The sequence below is a fragment of the Arvicanthis niloticus genome, chromosome 11 (assembly GCF_011762505.2).
Source record: "Arvicanthis niloticus isolate mArvNil1 chromosome 11, mArvNil1.pat.X, whole genome shotgun sequence".
NCBI lineage: Eukaryota > Metazoa > Chordata > Mammalia > Rodentia > Muridae > Arvicanthis > Arvicanthis niloticus.
Genome location: NC_047668.1, coordinates 11,392,908 through 11,411,582, shown reverse-complemented (window position 1 = coordinate 11,411,582; position 18,675 = coordinate 11,392,908). Strand labels below are relative to the sequence as shown.

General features: G+C 41.5%; 1 protein-coding gene across 2 annotated transcripts in view; it reads left to right on the top strand.

Moving 5' to 3' along the window:
- Nucleotides 1-18,675, top strand: part of Ttc6 (tetratricopeptide repeat domain 6) — a 204,124-nt gene that overhangs the window by 22,347 nt on the left and 163,102 nt on the right. For both annotated transcript variants that reach the window (XM_076941850.1, XM_034514438.2), the window contains exon 2: nucleotides 6,454-7,353. In XM_076941850.1, the coding sequence (XP_076797965.1) occupies nucleotides 6,469-7,353 (885 nt within the window). In that variant the 5' untranslated portion in view covers nucleotides 6,454-6,468. The remainder of the gene's footprint in view (nucleotides 1-6,453; nucleotides 7,354-18,675) is intronic.

The window sequence follows — 18,675 nt, the reverse complement described above, 5'->3', positions numbered from 1 at the left end:
CAGAGAATGTGTCTATTGCAGATACGTATGCACCGAATCTTAGGCACCTTGGCTTCATAAAACACACAGTAAAAAGCATAAATGACCATATTGGGTTTGATGCAATAATACCAGCACACTCCGCTCTCACATCTAGATAGAACTTCCAAAATAAAAATCAGCAAGGAAACATTAAAGCTAAATTGACATGCGTGCCATATACTGAATATTCCACTTCTGATCCGGAACACACATTCTTAGCAGTGCTTAGAACCATCTCTAAAATTAGTCAAATTACTGCCTACAAATAGTCTTTACAAATACAAAAATTGTGATAATTTCCTCATTTTATCATACAATAATGGATCAAAGGATGAATCAATAAATAGCAAGACTAAACCCAGAAAATACACAAATATTTGGAGACTGAATACTACATAAAAATTATTATTATGTATAATTTTTTCCCAACTAAGGAATTATTGCTTCATTTTAATTAAATTTTTAGGTTAGTATGCAAAGTACTGTGTTTCATCAAGGTATATTTTAAAATTGCATTTACATGTAATTTAATGTAATGTAAATGTAAAAATTACATTTATTTATTCATTGGGAGAGGGGCATGTATGTGCCACAGTGCACATATACAAGTAAGAGGATACTTGCGTGGGTCCATTCTTGCCTAACATTGGGTTCTGGGGTATTCAAATCTTGGTGGCTCTGCCCTTCATGTAAAATTGTGTGTGTGTGTGTGTACGCGTGTGTAAACATGTGTTCTAAGTTTGATTTTAGGAGTTGGTTCTGTCTTCATCAAGGCTTCAAGTATTATGGAAAATGTAAAAAGAAGGAAAAAGTTATCTCATTCTAAGAATTATTCATATGTTAGAATATATTCTTTTAGATCAAGGAAATTCCAATCAAAGCACAAATAGGTCTTCTTCTTACTACTGAGTTTTCAAAAGCAAACATTTTATTTTCAAAGAAGTTTTAATTTTTTTGTTGGAGATGGGGGTTTTGCCAGCTGAGATAAGCTGTCCACGGGCTTAGGAGTTTCTGATGAAAATTTTGTAGAAGCCCATTAGAAGTTTACAGTGACATGAGTTTAGGAAATAGAGATGATATGTAGCTATGGGCCTAAGAGACAGCCTGAATCCCGAATCTTGTTCTTAATCACTTCTGCCATCCAGGTGCCCTTACTGTATTAGAGAGGACAAGCCAAGCAAACTGTGGGCTTTGTGAGGAGCGAGGCCCAACATGCAGGGCTTCTCTCCTTGTGCTTCAGGGTGTCCTGCAGCATAGGCCCAGGTCATCTGGGAAGTGCTTGGTGTAGTTTTACTTCACTTAGAGTCTGGAGCATAATACTGAGTGTGGGATTACACACCTGTAATCTCAGTGCTTGTCAAGCAGAGGCTTGTCAAGGATCACCAGAAGGCCAGCCTGTGTACACAGCAACTTCCAGGCTTCTCAGGGATGTATTGCAAGAGCTTTTCTCAAAGGAAAAAAAAAAAAACCCAAAACTAAAAACCACCACCACCACCACCACCACCACCACCACCACCACCACCACCATCACCACCACCACCACCATCACCACCACCACCACCACCATGGGTCCGGAGCACTGTTTGGCTTTTTTGTTCCAATAGGTTCCTAAGAACCAGAGATCAGCTTGTATCAAAGTATAGAGTGCATGCAGGAAGCACTCTGGGAGCCTGTTGCACCTAGAGAGTCTAACTAGTTCTGGCCAGAGTTTCTTCCTGATACCTTACCTGGCTGGTGGGAAAGGAACACAGGCTAGATGCTGGCCCCTTGGCTGCCTACTACTGTGAACTTCCAGTTCAAGAGACAGGAAAAGGGATGCACTTTCAAATTTGGAGAGGATGGGACAGTGAAGTCATCACTTGTTTTCCAAGGATTTTAAGACACACTGTGCCACCTCAAAGTGTGCTTACAGTAGACTTGGCATGGATCATAAGCAGAAAAGCCAACCCTTCCCTGCATGTCTTACTTGGGGACACCTGTGTTAGTTTTCTTTGAGTGTCTCCAAACTAGAACCAGCCTATCTTTGTAAGTTGCCCTCAAGAAAAAGAAAGTGTTCTAATTTCCCTGGAGGCTGAATCTTTAAAAAGTGATTTCCTTCTTCGGTGGTGTTAGGAGAGGATGGGGAGATACAGGCGCTACACTCTGATAATCGGTCCAGTAAGCCTTAGGATACCACACAACTGGAGTGCTAGACTGGAAACTCCAGGCCATCTAATCTGAAAGTCCTAATCTTTATTTGTTTATATATATATTTTTGCCATTAAAAAAGAAAACATTTTTCTATTCAGATTTCAAGGGGATGTACATAGCAGTGTTAGACAATGGACATTTGTTTAAATTTCAGGAACAAACTAAGGGCCCAGAAGTTGGGAAGGGCACCCAGAACAGGAAGAGAGAAGAGGGAAGTGCACAGGAATGGGAAGCCAGTCTCTCACCAGGCACCTCTCCTTGTGCCTCCTGCCACTTAATACTTTTCAGCCACTTGCAGCTGGTAACCCTCTGGGCACACTGTCACCTGTGCAAACAATGAGAGCAGAAGGCCTGTGAGGAGTTTTTAAAGGAGGAAACTTCCTTAAAGGCTCTAGAACCCATGTCTAATGCTCACATGTTATGGGGTAGGCAACAGACAACAGAGTTTCTCCACTTTTACTCCCTGTCCCCTTTTTTTTGAGACAGGGTCTCATTATGTAGAGCAGGTTGGCCTAAAATTCAACGGAGAGGTGCCTGTCTCTGCCACCTAGGAACGGGGATTAATGGTATGTGACACCACATCCATTTAATTTTTACTTTGTAATATGAACCTCTAGTGTACACAGAACTGAACTGTCTGTAGGGCCAGTCACTGGTGGAGCTGGGTGCAGAAGGAAAGCTTAGTAGTTCCCAGAGGAGAGCTCTGTCCCATTGTAAAGGTCTTCAGTTTAGGATTCAGCAGGGTGTGTTTCAGACATGGATAAACAAGGCCATTTTTTTTTCATAATTTTCCAAGCTAGACACTTAATGACTTCTACAAGGAAAACAACTGTTTTGTATATTGATATGAGTCTAATCAATACAGTTAGTGGTAAGCAAATGAATGCTTTAAATATTTAATTGTTACATATCTTAAGTAGATCTTGACTTACTGTTGGTAAGTCAAAGCATAATTCTTTCCCAAGTAGTCAACCTTGACCCTGGCATGATTTATTGAACGTTTTCCCTTCCTTCCATCATCAATCAAATTCTGCCTTTTTAATATACTTCATATTATCTCCAAAAATTTTTTCTCAGTCTACCTACTGATTCTATCAGCAGTGTTTGAGTTCCATGGAATCTGTGCAAGTCTTAATTATCTTGTCAACCCTCTTCCCCGAGAAAGGGCAGATGCACCAACCTCCTTTTCTTCTTTCATAGTGTTTAGTAATCCTATTTATTATTTCAAACAACTTAAAACATTTAAAATACCCTTTTTTTTTTTTTTTTTTTTTGGTTTTTTGAGACAGGGTTTCTCTGTGTAGCCCTGGCTGTCCTGGAACTCACTCTGTAGACCAGGCTGGCCTCGAACTCAAGAAATCCGCCTGCCTCTGCCTCCCAAGTGCTGGGATTAAAGGCGTGCGCCACCACCACCCGGCTTAAAATACCATTGTTAGATTTTTGTGTGTGTGTAACATGAAATCAATACTGTATCCTGAGATGACCTGACATAATTAAAGCTACTGGTTTATCACCAAAGAACAGTTGCTGCCTATTCAAACTTTTATGCCTTTCAATTAAAACAATTATTCATGTGGTGTTACTCTTCGAACTACTATGAAGACTCGCCGTTATGTTTTAAGTGAGAGCATTTGCTATATCTATGCACTTGGAGGACACTTACAGTCTAAGTAGTTCTTTACCACTTATGTTCTCCAGCTGAATAGTCTCTGTCTCCCCACGGTCCTGTCTCTGCCTCCTGGGTGCTGGCAGTACAGATGCTTGTCACTGTGCTGCCTTTAAAACCTCTGCTCTGGTTCATTCTTTTCTGTTTTTATTTTCATAGCTTTAGTTCTGTGCCTCTAACTACTCTTCTTGGCTTTTGGGAAGCCATGTGCACTCCATTTCCTGGCTCCCCTGCTCTCCCTCCTTTTAGCATTCACAGATAAGTACATTGCAGCCTCTCAGGGGACTTCCTCTGCAGTCCCTCCTAGAGTGCAATAATGATCTCAGCGCTTTCAGGATCCCAAAGTTCACTCAGGACCATGGGCATCATACAAGGGCCTGTCGAAAATCGGAGACTGGCATTTAAAAATTATAGTAAATACACTACATGAAAACTACCTTATTGGCCACTTGGAAATGTACATTTGGGTGAATAGCACATTTTATTATGCATCAGTGATGTAAGGTCTGCCTTTATTTTTCAGCTAGGATGAAACCCAGGTTCACACCGAGCTGCCTTCCTAAACTATAAAATTATCAGGTTTTTTTTTTTGGAATGCACTTTCAGTTTCTCTCATTTACTTTTTTTTTTTTTTTGGTATTTAAATTTTATATTATGTTTTTTATTTTATTTTTTATTGGATATTTTATTTACATTTCAGATGCCATCCCCTTTCCTCATTCCCCCCCCGCCTAGAAACCCCCTATCCCATGCCCCCTTTTCCTTTTTGCTTTTATACACTTTTTTAAAAATGTTAATCAAAGGCTTTATAAGTTTGGTAATGCTCAATCAGAAGTGTAACCCAGTACCCAGCCTAGATATATCAACTATCTTTGACTGGTGGAGACACGTGAACATCTGCCTCCATGTCCCCCCCCTCTCTTTCTCTCTCTCATCACCTAGCTTCTCCTCTCCTTCTTCTCCTCCTCTCCTTACTCCTTCTCTTCCTCTTGGTACTGCTTCCCCCTTAGCTCCTCCTACATATCACCCTTCCTGTTAAAATAAAACTTTTCTCTCAAAATACTGGTTTTTATTTTATTTTTTGATTTATTTATTTAATGTATATAAGCACACTGTCCTTGAAACACCAGAAGAGGGCATCAGATCCCATTACAGATGGTTATGAGCCACCATGTGGTTGCTGGGAATTGAACTCAGGACCTTTGGAAGAGCAGCCAGTGCTCTTAACCATTGAGCCATCTCTCCAGACCTGGTTTTTATTTTTAAATTTTAATTTTCTAGGCAGGATATTGCTGTGTAGCCTTGACTCAGTATGTAGGTCAGCCTTGGCTCGGAATTGCCCTGATCCTCCTGCCTCTACCTCCCCGAGGGCTGGGATTACAGGATTGCACACCACACCCAGATCCTACCCATTCTGAGTTGTTGACGAGGTGCTACCGTTTCTTACCAGTTGTGTCTGTTTTCCTTCTGCTTGATTAGCAATTACAGGCCTCAGGGTAAAGCTAAGGAGCTGCTTGGTCCCCCCTTCCCTTGGTACAATATCATCCCCAAGTACTAATTTTTTTCAAGCCACATTTCTTTCTTAAAAGTTTCAAGTGGTTACCAGTAGCTCACAGATTAAGTACAAATGTCCGAGCACCCGTGGCTTTGTGAGTAAGCCGCAGCCCCTGTCTTAGAGACTGGCCTCCTCTCTCTCTTCCTGTGCTATTCCACAGTTCAGGTGACCCTTGGAGTAGTAAGCAGAGTGGCTGGATGAATCGGGTGAGGGCGGGGAGACACCTAGGACTATGTGGAGAAGCAATGGGTGATAGCAGCTATAGGGTAAGGGCAGAGATTTGATCCTTACGTTCCCAGAGCCCCCACTTTTCTCCCAAGAGAAATTTGTATGTGTAAAGGTCCCAATTTTAACTTGTCCGTTTTAATTTTACATTTTTGAGAACCTTCCAAATTATTGAAAAACATGTTTGCTGTCCCAGTCCAAGCCACGGGACATGGAGGTACAGTTGGAGATTCTTCTTCTCTATTACCCTCGCTACCTTAGGTTTTCTGTGCCTAGGTAGACTTACGGGAGTCTTGCTTGATTGGAAGCAGGGCACAACAAACGTTAAAGCGAATGTTAAAATAGGTCCTCAGGGGCTTAGGAATTATCACTGGAAAAAAATTAGCTAGTTTAGAGTAGTAGTTCTCAGCCTTCCTAATGCTGCCACCTTTTAATACAGTTCCTCATGTCGTGAGGACCCCATCCATAACATTTTTCTCGTTGCTACTTTATAATTGTAATTTTGCTATTGTTATAAATAGTAATGTAAATATCCGTATTTTCTTATGGTTTCAGACGACCAGTGCGAAAGGCTGTTTCGTCCCCAGAGGGGTTTCAATACATAGAGGGGTGGCAACCTACTGATTTATAGAAGGCTTTCATGGATCATGGGAAAGGCCACAGACATAAATTTACTTGAGCACAACACGTTCTATCCTGAGACATTTTGCAGAACTGGAATTTTATTAACTTACGTTTTGTTAAATATCTGTTTTAATATATAACTTTTTTTTTTCTGGGGTGGCGTATTTTACAGGTCCAGTTCGTCAAGATGTCCACCATCCCAAAGCACTTCGGCCTGACAGCCAGAGAAGAATCGTACATGTTCAAAGAGCTCGAGAAGATTCGCCAGAAGACCAAGAAGGACTGTGAACAACTCAGGCAGAGGCTGGCTGCCAGGCCGGCTTTGAATGCAGCAGGCTTTGATGATGATGATCTGGACAGGGAGAAGGGAGAACGCGCGGGCACAGCGGGCAGCAGTCAGGCGAAGAAGGGGCACGTGTCCTGGGAGGCCAAGCCGTCGTCTGGGGCGCCGAGCGGGGAGCGCCCCGCCGCGGCCGACCTGCAGGGGGCGCCGCACAGCGCGCGAGGCAGCCCCGGGAAGCCGCCGCCGTTCCGCCCGCGGGACTTCTACATGCGGAGCTCTGCGTTCCGCCGGCACCGGCCCTTCAAGGAGGCTCCGGCCATCGCCCCGCAGGTTGGCACCACCCGACCCGTGATCCTGCTGCGGCCGCGCTCGCGCCGGAAGAGGCTGCGCGGGAAGGCTCGGGAGGCGCCGGTGACCAAGCGGGTGTCCAAGAGCCCGGCGCACGGATCGCCCTTGCTCGACATGGGCCACACCCGGTATAGGCACCCCAGCTCCTTGTCCAGCCTGAGCAGCGAGGCCGAGGATAACGCGCGCTTGCGCAGGCTGCGGATTCGCACCCACTTCCAGCGCGAGATCATGCGGTGGCACCACAAGCCCCCGTCCAGGTCCGGGCGCGAGGGGAGCTCCACGAGCCAGGGAACCGGGCCTCTGCAGGGGGGGCGCTACATGCCCATGAACATAGATGAGATCATCGCCTCTCTGCAGTCCGAAGCCCAGCAGGCCTCAGACCAGACCATCAAGGAGCTCATACAGAGCATCCTGGGCCAGAACTACGACATCGCAATGGAAGTAGGTGAACTAGACGAGTGCTTCTGGGTGTCCGAACTGTAGGAGATTATTCATACGCATAACACACATATCTGTATACGTTTAGTGTATGTATGTATGCATGCATGCAGGTATGCACACGTAACATTTCATTGTACATATTTCGGTCTGCATGATGAGACAACGAGTCCCAAGGAATTTTGAATATTTGAAACTTTCCTTATGGGATTGATCGTACATTGCTTTTGGCGTCAGAGAAATGGAGAGGTTATTTCAAAAAAAATGGATTCAACGACAACCAGCATACTACATTACTACTAGTGGCTAGTGGCCTTTCCTTTCAACGACTGTCATTACTTAATACTGAAAGATACTAAAAAAAAAAAAAAAAAAAAAAAAAAAAAAAAGTACTAAAAAAAAGTACTGAATTGGCATGCTTTGGAAAATTTTACTTTTTTTTTGAGTTTAGCCTAATTAGTCACGATTTACAGAATAATGAATTTACAGGCCAAGAAAACCATCATCACTATTACATTGAGCTTACATGAACTTATATTAAGTTTTTTTACTGGGTGCTATTCTCTTAAAACATTTTCTTAGTCATTCCTAAGTTTAGACACTTGTTAAGTGCATACTGTATGCCAAGCACCATGACACATGTCACACAAATATTTTTCTATTTTTCATGTGTATGCGTATTTGTGTGGGTGCGCACATGCGTATCTGGACACCTGAGGTTGATATCCAGAATGACGTCAGGTAGGTGGATACCAATAGAAGATTTGCTTTATGTAGAAAAAGAAGGGAGATTTTCCATGTCAAATGGTTGTTCCCCAGGACACAGCCAGAACTAATGTATGGTAGAGTTGAGGTTTTAACCCCAGTCATCTTATCCCAGAAATTGGGTTATAATTATGTCTAGAACACCACTTATTAAATATATGTCTCTCATAGGAAACAAGCTATAGAATCATATGCAAGACATTTTCTTTGTGATATACACTTTGCTTTGGTGGTGATTCTCAAAAATATTAATAAGGGAACTTGAGTCCTACCTGCCAGATGAAGGAGAGAAGAAGGAGGGGAAGGGAAACCTGCCTGTGAAGAATTATCTCGATTAAGTTCCTCTCTGAGCTGTTTCCATTAGGTTGAGGTGGGACAAGCTATCCTAAAGTGGCGGCACCATTCCCTGGGCTTGGGCCCTAGACTGCATAGAAAGGAGAAAGCTGGGTGAGCACCCCAGCTTCTGCTCTTCCTCACTGCTGACACGATGTGAGCAGCTTCCTCCCGCTCTGGCCGTGTTTGTTGCTGTGATGAAATGTACCTTCAGACTGTGAGCCAAAATAAACTTTTCTGCTCTTAAGTTGCTTTCATCAGCTTATTTTTGTCATAGCAACAAGAAAAGTACTAATACACCACTACACCATATATATGTATATACACACATACATATATAAAGGAAAATAAAACACTAAGACAGGAGACTTAAACTGTAATGTACCACTAAGTGTGTGTGGGCTTTTTTGTTTGTTTGTTTGTTTTTTTGTTTTTTGAGACAGTGTTTCTCTGTGTAGCCCTGGCTGTTCTGGAACTCACTCTGTAGACCAGGCTGGCCTTGTATTTAGAAATCCGCCTGCCTCTGCCTCCCAAGTGCTGGGATTAAAGGCGTGTGCCACCACCTCCCGGCGTGTATGTGGTCTTAATACATCAGCTGAAAGTCAAGAATTGAACTGATGTTAATAAGAAGTGATCTCTGAAATGAACATATATGTAGATAAAAGTGAAGATGAAGATACATCGTTCACTTACTAAAACGGAAGCAGACACGTTTGTATTACTATCAGAGAAGGTAGACATCGAAGCTTCTCAAATAACTAATATAGGCTTCCAAAAAAGAATCATCCTGCCGAGAAGACAAAGGATCCTGAATGTATATGTATTAAGTAAGAGAGTTATAAAATATAAGAAGAAAAACCAAATAGGAAAGTCTGAAATTATAACTGAAGCCTCTTAACATTCCTCTTTTAAGAACTGATTAAGAAAACTAGGCAGAGATCTCCTCAGCCATAGCCAAACACCCGATTTGTCCCTGCCAAAGGGATCATACAGTAAAATGAACCATATAATGAAATGAACCATAAAATAATCCCAGTAAGAGTGAAATAATTAAAGTGATTGCAGTGTTTTCTGTAGCCATATGGGAATCCAACTAGAAATCCACAGACAAAAACATCATCAAACAGTAGGAAACTAGACAGTGTAATTTGGAGTAAGTTCTAGGTCGAAGAGGACGTGCCACAGAGAGAAAAACAATACACTGAACTGCATTTTGATACCAACAAAATGTCAAAAGTGTATGGGTCACAGCTGAAGTAAAGCAGAGGGGGAAATTGTAGCATTACATTTGTACACCAGCAAAGGAAAAAGTGCCAAATCACTACCAAGAGTTGTGCCGTGTTGGTGTTTGATCTGATTCATAGGCATCATAGCTGGATAGGACTGAGGCTGCCTTTCTCCTTTGGAAGCGAGGGGACAGTCAGGTCAGTTCCTTTGTGTGTTCCTTCCTTCCTTCCTTCCTTCCTTCCTTCCTTCCTTCCTTCCTTCCTTCCTTCCTCCCTCCCTCCCTCCCTCCCTCCCTCCCTCCCCTTCATTCCTTCCTCTTAAAGATGTATTTATTTTATTTATATGAGTACATTGTAGCTGTCTTCAGACACACCAGAAGAGGGCATCAGATCCCATTACAGATGGTTGTGAGCCACCATGTGGCTGTTAGGAATTGAATTCAGGATCTCTCAGGTCAGTTCCTTAACCGTTTCTTAACCAACAGGCATGGTGTCTTTAGGAATAAGGACTTAACTTCTACCTCTCAAAAGAGGGCCCCTCATTTCTGATTTTTTTTTTTGTCAGACGGCCATTTGTTCTTGGAAGGAGCAATGCCAGCCCAAATGAGAAAAGTTCATTGGAAGAAGATATGTATATTCATACACTGAGTTATGTGCACGATAGGGGTTCTAAAAGGCACATAGTTAATAAATAGCATGATTTCTTGCTATTTTCAGACTTCCTTGTTCCTACTTTACTACCCCCTTTTCTGTATTAACCACCCTCCCGCTTCCCTCAGGAGCCCCTTCCCTTTCCATTTCTCTGCACTGATTGCTGGTACCCTGCTTTTCCTCTCTTTATTATCCCCTCCCTCCTCCCACCCCCCACCCCCACCTGTTGGTGCGATGGTTGAATAGAAATGGCTTATATTTGAATGCTTAGTCATCAGGGGGTGGCAGTACTTGAGGAGAACTACAAGGTGTGGCCTTGTCCTGGGAGTGGGCTTTGAAGTATCATAAACCTAAGCTAGTCACAGCTTCTCTTTCCTGTTGCCTGTGGCTCTGGGTGTAAAACGCTTCAGCTGCTCCTCCAGCACCATGTCTCCCTGCACACTGCCATGCTCCTGCCATGATGATGATGGGCTGAACCTCTGAACCTGTAAGCCAGCCCCAGTGAAATGCTTTCTTTTATAAAGCGTTGCCTTGGTCCTGGTGTCTGTTCACAGAGACAGAGCAGTGACTAAGACAACTGCCAGTGGCCCTGTTTTACCTTCCTAGTTTCCGTAGTTACTACAGGCTCTGTGTTCACATCTGAAGATTTGGAGCTAGGATTCTCCAATAAGAGATAACACGTGACCTTTGTCTTGCCGAGTCTGGATCACTTCACTCAAAATGGTCTTTCCTAGTCCTATTCATTAACTGCAAAGTTAATGATTTCATTTTTCTTCAGAGCTGAATAATATTCCACAGTGTATATGCACATTCTTCACCTCTCAGCTGTAGGGTGTACAGTCTGTCTCTGTTTCCTAGCTATTGGGAAAAGAGCAACATGAACACAACTGAGCGAGTATCTGTAGAGTAGGCTGTCGAGTCCTCTGGGCATACGCCTAGGAGTGGTGTGGCTGGGCCATACGTATGGTGGGTTTATTGTTAGCGTTTTAAAAAGTCTCCACACTGATTTCACAGTGGCTGCACCCGTTTGCCATCCACCAACAGTGAATGAGGGCTCCTTTCCCTGCACCTGTCCCAGCCTGTGCTGTCAGCTGTTCCATTGATCTGTGCCATTCTGACTTGGGTAAGTAAGGAGGAATCTCAGAAGTCTTCATTTCCCTAATTGCTAGAGACAATGAAAAGAACATTTTTTTTTTTTTGTTTCTTTAAGGTATTTCATGGCATTATTTTTTTTCTCTTAAGAATTCTCTGTTCAAGTCTCAGACCCATTTTTAAAAATGGGTCTTTTTTAAAAAAATTCTTTGCTTTTTTGAGTTCTTGGTATATTCTGGATATTGACCCTCTGTTAGATGTATAGTAAATATTCTCTGCCACCTGCGGGGTTCACTTTCACTTGGTCAGTTGTTTCTTCAGCTGTGCAGACACACTTCTTCATTTCATGAGGTACCACCTATCTATCAGTGGTTGGCCTTAATTCTTGGACTAATGAAGTCTTATTCAGGAGGCTCTTTCCCAGACCTCTATCAGGTAGGGCGCTTGCCTTTTATTTTTCTTCTAGTAGTTTCAGTGCTTTATATTTTTGTTTAATTATTTAAGCCCATTTGGAGTTAGTTTAGTGCACGGTGATAGCTACGGGTCTAATTTCATCTTCTGCAGGTGGACATCCAATTTTCCCAGCACCGTTGGTTAAAGATGCTTTCTTTTTTTGCAGCATATGTTCTGAGTGCCTTTGTCAAATATAAAGTACCCAATGTTATTTGTGCTTGTGTTTGGCTCCTGGTGTTGTCCCATTGTTCTACGTGTCTTTTTTTATGCCCATGCCATATTGTTTTTTTTTTTTTTCCCCCTATGGCTCTGTAATATGTCTTAAGATCTGGAAATTCAATCCCTCTGGCCTTGTTCTTTTGCTCAGGATTGTTTTGGTAATCTGGGGTTTTTGTGGCTCCCTATAAATTTTGGGATAGTTTTTTTCTATTGGTGTGAAGAATGAGATGGGGCTTTTTATTAGAATCACACTGAACTTGTAAATAGCTTTTGGTAAAATTGCCATTTTAGCAACGTTAATTCTATCAGATGAGCTTAGGATGCCTTTCCATTTTCTGGTGTCTTTATCTCTTTCTTCAGAAGTGTAAAGGCTTTGTTGTATAGGTCCTTTATGCCCTTGGTTAGGGTTGGTTTATAACTAGATTTTTTGTTTGCTTGTCTGAGGTTATTGTGAACGGTGTCCCGGAACACTGATGGATTTGTTTATCATTTCTAGAAGTTTTCTAGTGATTTCTGTTTTGGATCTCTAATGTATAGATGCATGTCATCTGTTAATAGGGACAGTCTGACTTCTTCCCTGTTTATTTCCCTTTCATTTCCTTCTCTTTCCTTGTTGCTCCAGCTAGTTCTTCAAGGGGATAATATTGGCTGTGTGTTTCTTGCATATTTTTATTATGTTGATATATGCTTTCTCTAGTCTTACATTCTCTTGGACATTTATTGTGAAGGCATGCTAGAATTTTTCAAAGGCCCGTTCTTCACTTATTACAATGACCATGGGTTTTTTTCTTTAAATCTATCTATATAGTTTATTATATTTATTGACTTACATCTGTTGAACCATCCCTGTTATTTAGAAAGAATGCTAACTTGGTCATGGTGTATAATCTTTATGATGTACATGTGTATTTCTGTTTGCAAGTATTTTAGAAAATTTTAAGCCTATATTCATCAGAGATATTGGCCTGTAGTTTGTTGTTGTTGTTACCTGGTTGGTTGTGGTATCAGAGTGACACTGACTTTGTAGAAGGAGTTTGAGAGTGTGGCTTCTGTTTCTCTGTCTGTCTGCCTGCCTGCCTGTCTCTCTTCTCCCTCTCCCTTTCCCTCTCCCCCTTTGTCTCTGTCTTTCTCTGTCTCCATCTCTGTCTCTCTCTGTGTAATAGTTTAGGAAGGACTGGCTGTAGATCTTTGAACGTCTGATGGGATTCTGCACTTATTCTTAGCACTTTGACAAATTAGGAGTCCCTGCATTGCCTGCTACGCACTGTACAAAGAAGCTCCTCTCACCAAGTTTGAGAGCATCACTAATCTATATTAAACATAATAATTAGAAGGCATGTGCCTCTAGCAAAACAGTAGTAGATTGCCCTACTAGGGCATCTGACCTCCCCAGACATATGCTTTTGACCAGGTTTACAGTGCCAGGCATGAATCACCTCCTGTGGAGCAGGCTTTGAATCTGTTCAGAAAACAATTGGTTATCCTAGTAACAGTCACTGCACCTGTGGGCATATCTGGCCAGGTAGGCTGATTTTATAGCACAGGTTGCACCACTGTGTACGTAAATTGATGGGTTCTTGTTCCTTTTGTCACCAAGAACCTATCCTGCAGGGAGAAAGTTTTCACATCAGTTCCAGTTTGATTTCTCTATGTCCTACAATCAAAACATGGTGTGTCGACAATAAAATCTTACCATCTAGTTATGGCGGGAAATTAGGAAGAATGGCGATAGAACCTGTGTTGCTTAGCAGGGATACAGATCAATGGTAGCAGGTTTCTGTTTAAAGCTTAGTGTTAATTATTAAATATTTTCCAATTTTAATTATGCAGTACTTGGCAAAAAACAAAATCACCACCACCAACAAACTCAACAAAACTGAAGTTATTTAAAGCCAAGTTATACGCTATATAAGAGTTGGTAGTTTTATTATTTTGCCATGTGAGCAGACGAGGTTCTAGAAAGATGGGACTGGTTTATAATTATTTTTGTAATGTGTACTACAAAAGTGAATGGTTATTTAAGGTTACAAGTGTGTTAAATATCGGTAAGGGGGAGGATAATTTCAGAAGAAAATCAGTTCATATTTTCCCCCAAATGGTTGGAGGAGCAGGTGAAATTTATGCATGAGCTTCAAAATCCTGTCTGTGAAGGGTCAGAGATAGCCTCACTGAGAAGGCTGCTGCCGAGGAGGGAGGTGGCTTGCCCTGTTGTCTAGTCACATGTTCCCCAGATGGAAAATGAAAAATGGAAAGTTTACTTACTGTCCTTTAAATTTATGTATTTAAATTAGCTTGTACTGGGTTTCTATAACTCTTTCTCTTCCATCCTTCCCATTGGTTAATTCATCCCTCAACCCCCCTTCTCTCCAAGCATCTGCTCTCCAGCCTTTTACAAGGCTATCTTGTTGATACCCTCAAGTGATGATTTTTATTTACTCTGAGTGAAACCAGAGGGGGGAAAATAGCTTGTACAAGTGAAAACACTGGAGTAGCGTAAAAGGTTGATACAAGGCTAAGAGCAATCTGGCTGCCTTGACAGCAGTTTGAATCAACTAAAAAGCCTAGGTAAGTTACACATCAACTTACTATACAAGAGAAACTTTCTTATTACTGAAAAGTACAGTATTTGGTTGCCCTTGAAGACAGCCATACTGTAGCTCTAAACCGCCTGAAGCTGGGCAGCTGTAGTTTTTACTGTGTTTGTTTTGAAGCAGGATAAGTAAACATGTGGGTTTTCAGGATGGGTAGGTAAACAGTTTTGACAGTAAAATCAAAATCTTGAAAACTAGCCAATTACAGTCGTGGTTAAGCGTCTCTTATCCCAAATGAAAACAGTCTAATGACTACCCAGTGCATTTTATAATTGTTTTGGATACATATTTCATCTTAGGCATGACATTCTAAGGTTCTTTCATCATTTCCAACTGTGTTGAATGTTGGATCGTTGTCTCACCAAAGTGGGGAGGAATGGCTTGATGGAATTAGTCATCCATGTTTTCATTGCGTGCTTCTTATGATCACAGTAGAATGAAAGATTAAATCCCGTCAAAATGAAACACCTCCCCACTGAGCACGCTGCTTCGGATGTATTTTACTTTGTGCTGTTATTACATAGGAAAGAATTTTCAGAGTTCTGGTGAGTAATTACTCTTAGCGTTTCTTGACCCCGTTTTGCCCTAAAATAATATGTTGATCTGGAAGCTGGAAGTTCCTCTCTCTCTCTCTCTCTCTCTCTCTCTCTCTCTCTCTCTCTTACAATAAGAAGACTGAGACCCCAGAGAGAAGAGTGACTGTTGCTAGGCCCAGTTGTTGGAAGTATTATTTGGGATTGGACTATTGAGTATCTCTGACAGGCAGTGCAGAATAGCTGAGAGGTGTTTTATGCCACATTGATTGGCCTCCCCACTCTCTCCTTCCCTTTGTCCTCCTCTCCCCTTCCCCTACAGTACCTTAAGACCCAGACATCAAATACTGAGATTATTTCTCACTATAACCCTCTGCTTTTAGGTCTCTGTGTGGTTAGAAGACCTTCCCATGGTGGGTTGGCCATGCAACTTCTTCATGATCACTTCTGGGACTAAACCAAGACGCAGAGAAAGTCAGCACAGATTGGGATGGTTCTCCTAGCGTCCTGCTGTTAGTGAACATTGGTATGAGAGGAAATTTGGTCTGTGGACCTAAGCTATTCCACTCATTGTCATCAGTTGAAAAGATACAGATAGGAAGAATGCCACTTGTCACACCAGAAGTTGTTTATATGACCACTACTAGCCTGTCACATTCATTCAAATACTCCCAATTCTGCTAACCTATGCTGGTTTTAGTTTTCATGAAAGGTTAAATGTTTCATGTTGAACAGGGCTGAGTAACAGACCTGATAATGTTTTCACCTTAGTAGTCATATTTGTTGGAAAGCCTTCATCTGTTTTCAAAGCGAATACCTGTATTTTCTCTTCTTGGCTGGGAGTTATGAGTCCCCATTTTTTTTAAGGTGAGGAAAAGCTATTTTGATTGATATACATAAAGTCTTTTTCTTATTATATATGGTGAGTTAGGGCCTTGTTGGATATTCTTAGCAAGATGAGATGTGTAATTAGCCCTTACCAAGAATTCCCTCATGCCAGGAGGGGAAATCCAGTGCAATAGATATTATTTACGTGGGGCTATAGGCTTATTGTGGTAACTCTCCCCCACATCCATCAACACATTGGTAACTGGGCTTATTCTGTCATGTTAATAACCTAAATCTATCACTCACCCACCTTGTAAAGATGTAGTCTATCATCTCTCACCTTTGTAGATAATGTAATCAATGAAATTCTTGCTCTCTTTCTCTGCTTGGCTCACTACAAATTTATTAGGCACACAGGAACAGATCATAATGGAGCCCAGACCTTATCATTTCATCTAGATTCCCCCTCAAGAACATTTCAAGGCGTAAGCTCTTCATCTCTTAATCCTTAGAAATGGGGTTATGAAGAATTGAAAGCCCGAGTCAGCTGAGAGACTTTCATGTGTTTATTACGTTATTGCGAACACCTCATTGCATGGTCTCTGGCAGTTGGTTATTCTGGGCAGTGATTATTGAATATTATTCTAATAGTGGATATTTTATGTATGACTGTCTTGTTGCTCTTTGGGGCTAAGAGAAGAGACAGTAAATGCACATTTAAAAGGGGGAATTTCTGAGAATGCTAAATGAAATGCATAATTCATAGAAATTGGTACTAGGATAAAGTAACTCAGTTTAGCCAAACCCTATGTTAAGAAGAAACAAAGAGTAAGTAACAGGTCTTACACAACTTGTTGTGGTTAGCACACAGATCCAGATAACCAAGGAACCCAAAGTAACAGTGGCTTAGACTACATCAAAGTTTATTTCTTCCTCGTTCAAAAAAAAAAAAAAAAAAAGTCTTGTAAAGGCAGTGTAGAAGAGATATGGCACCTGGCACGGCCAAGGTCTAGATTCCTGTCAGCTCATAGCCCCACCTCCTGTGATCCTCATTCCCACGGTCAGGTCATCTTAAGGTCCAGTATGGCCACCACAGATATCTGTCACATCTGCATTCTTGTTAGTAGGAAGCCACTGAATAAGAGAAACACATGCCCCGAGTTGCTTATAATTTTGGCTTATATTATTTTGATATGCAAGCACATTTAGCTCCCGAAGAAGAAAAATAAAATCATTGTGTAGGAAGCACATGTAACGTTTATATTTTATTATTCTGAAAAATCGGAGACAAGTCATTGTGGCAGTTTATTAACTTGTGGTGCCTCAGTTTTCTCATCTATACAAGGGAGCTAGTAGTACTCCTTCCCAGTTCTTCCTATGGACATTCTTTCAAGTATCTGGGATATATATATATATATATATATATATATATATATATATATATATATGGCACATCTCTAGCTCCAAGATTATCACAAGTGTGGAAACACATGGTAAAAACCTGCATTGCACTCAAAGGCTTTTAGTCCATACTGCTGCTTCAAACCCTGTAAAGTCCAATGAGCTGCACTCCCCTCAACAGGCAGTGCCAGCGTGTCTGTCCCTCCACCAGCCTCACATACTATTGTGCCTTTGAGTTTTTGCTAATTTGAAAGTTCAAAGGCCTTCCTTCCAGTACTTTTTATTAGTGGGAACTGTTTTCAGAGAAGACCTCTGATGTAAGTTCAATGTCCCAGATACTTGATAACATGTCTGCAGAGCCTCAGTTGGGAAGGAGGGTCAGGAATATAATTCATCAGCTCAGACTCCTACTAGTGCACTGTCTATAACAGAAAGTTTTTTTTTTTTTTTTTTTTTTTTTTTTTTTTTTGCCTAAAATCTAGAAGGAGTAGAAAGAGTAGACACCTTGGTGAAGCACTGTGTTAAGTACATTAAGGAAAAATAATTTTAGGATATGAGAGGCAGAGAATGATGGAAATTGAGACTCGTTTAAATAAAATAGTCAGGAAAGGGTCTTAAGAGCCCAAGTTGTTTGAGCCTGTCTGAAGGAAATACGGGGGGTGGGAGTTTGGGGGTGGGCCAGGCATGTGGTTTATGAATGGGAGAGGATTGTTCCAGGTGCTGGGATGGGCAACTTCGGAATCCTAAGGCAGAGTTGCCCTGAGGTATTTGAGGGGTGGAGGACTTTGGATGTGGAGATGACGTCTCAGAGGTAGCCAGTGTAGCTTTCTCTTCTTATTTGATATATATTATCCCATTTACTGTCATGAAATAAAGTTCATACTTATCTTTTTCTCTATCTGTATAATGATGTCAAGGTTAATATTACTTATTTGTAACATATGGGGGAAACGAGAGTAATTTGTAATGAAATTCCATCATGCAGCTCTCACAAGCTCTTACTGATAATAAATACATTTGAGTCATGGATGTAAGGAACTCTAGTGTGCAAGAAGGACCAGAGAATGAAAGAACAAAGCAGACAATGCAGTCAGTACCAGAACACATGGCAGACTAATGTGTGTGCAGAAAGAGAAGCAGCCTGTATGCTAAGACCGGTTAAGGACTCTTGAAATGGAACAAATGATACTCTCCTTAAACCGAGCATCAAAGCCGTATTGTGACACCGGACAG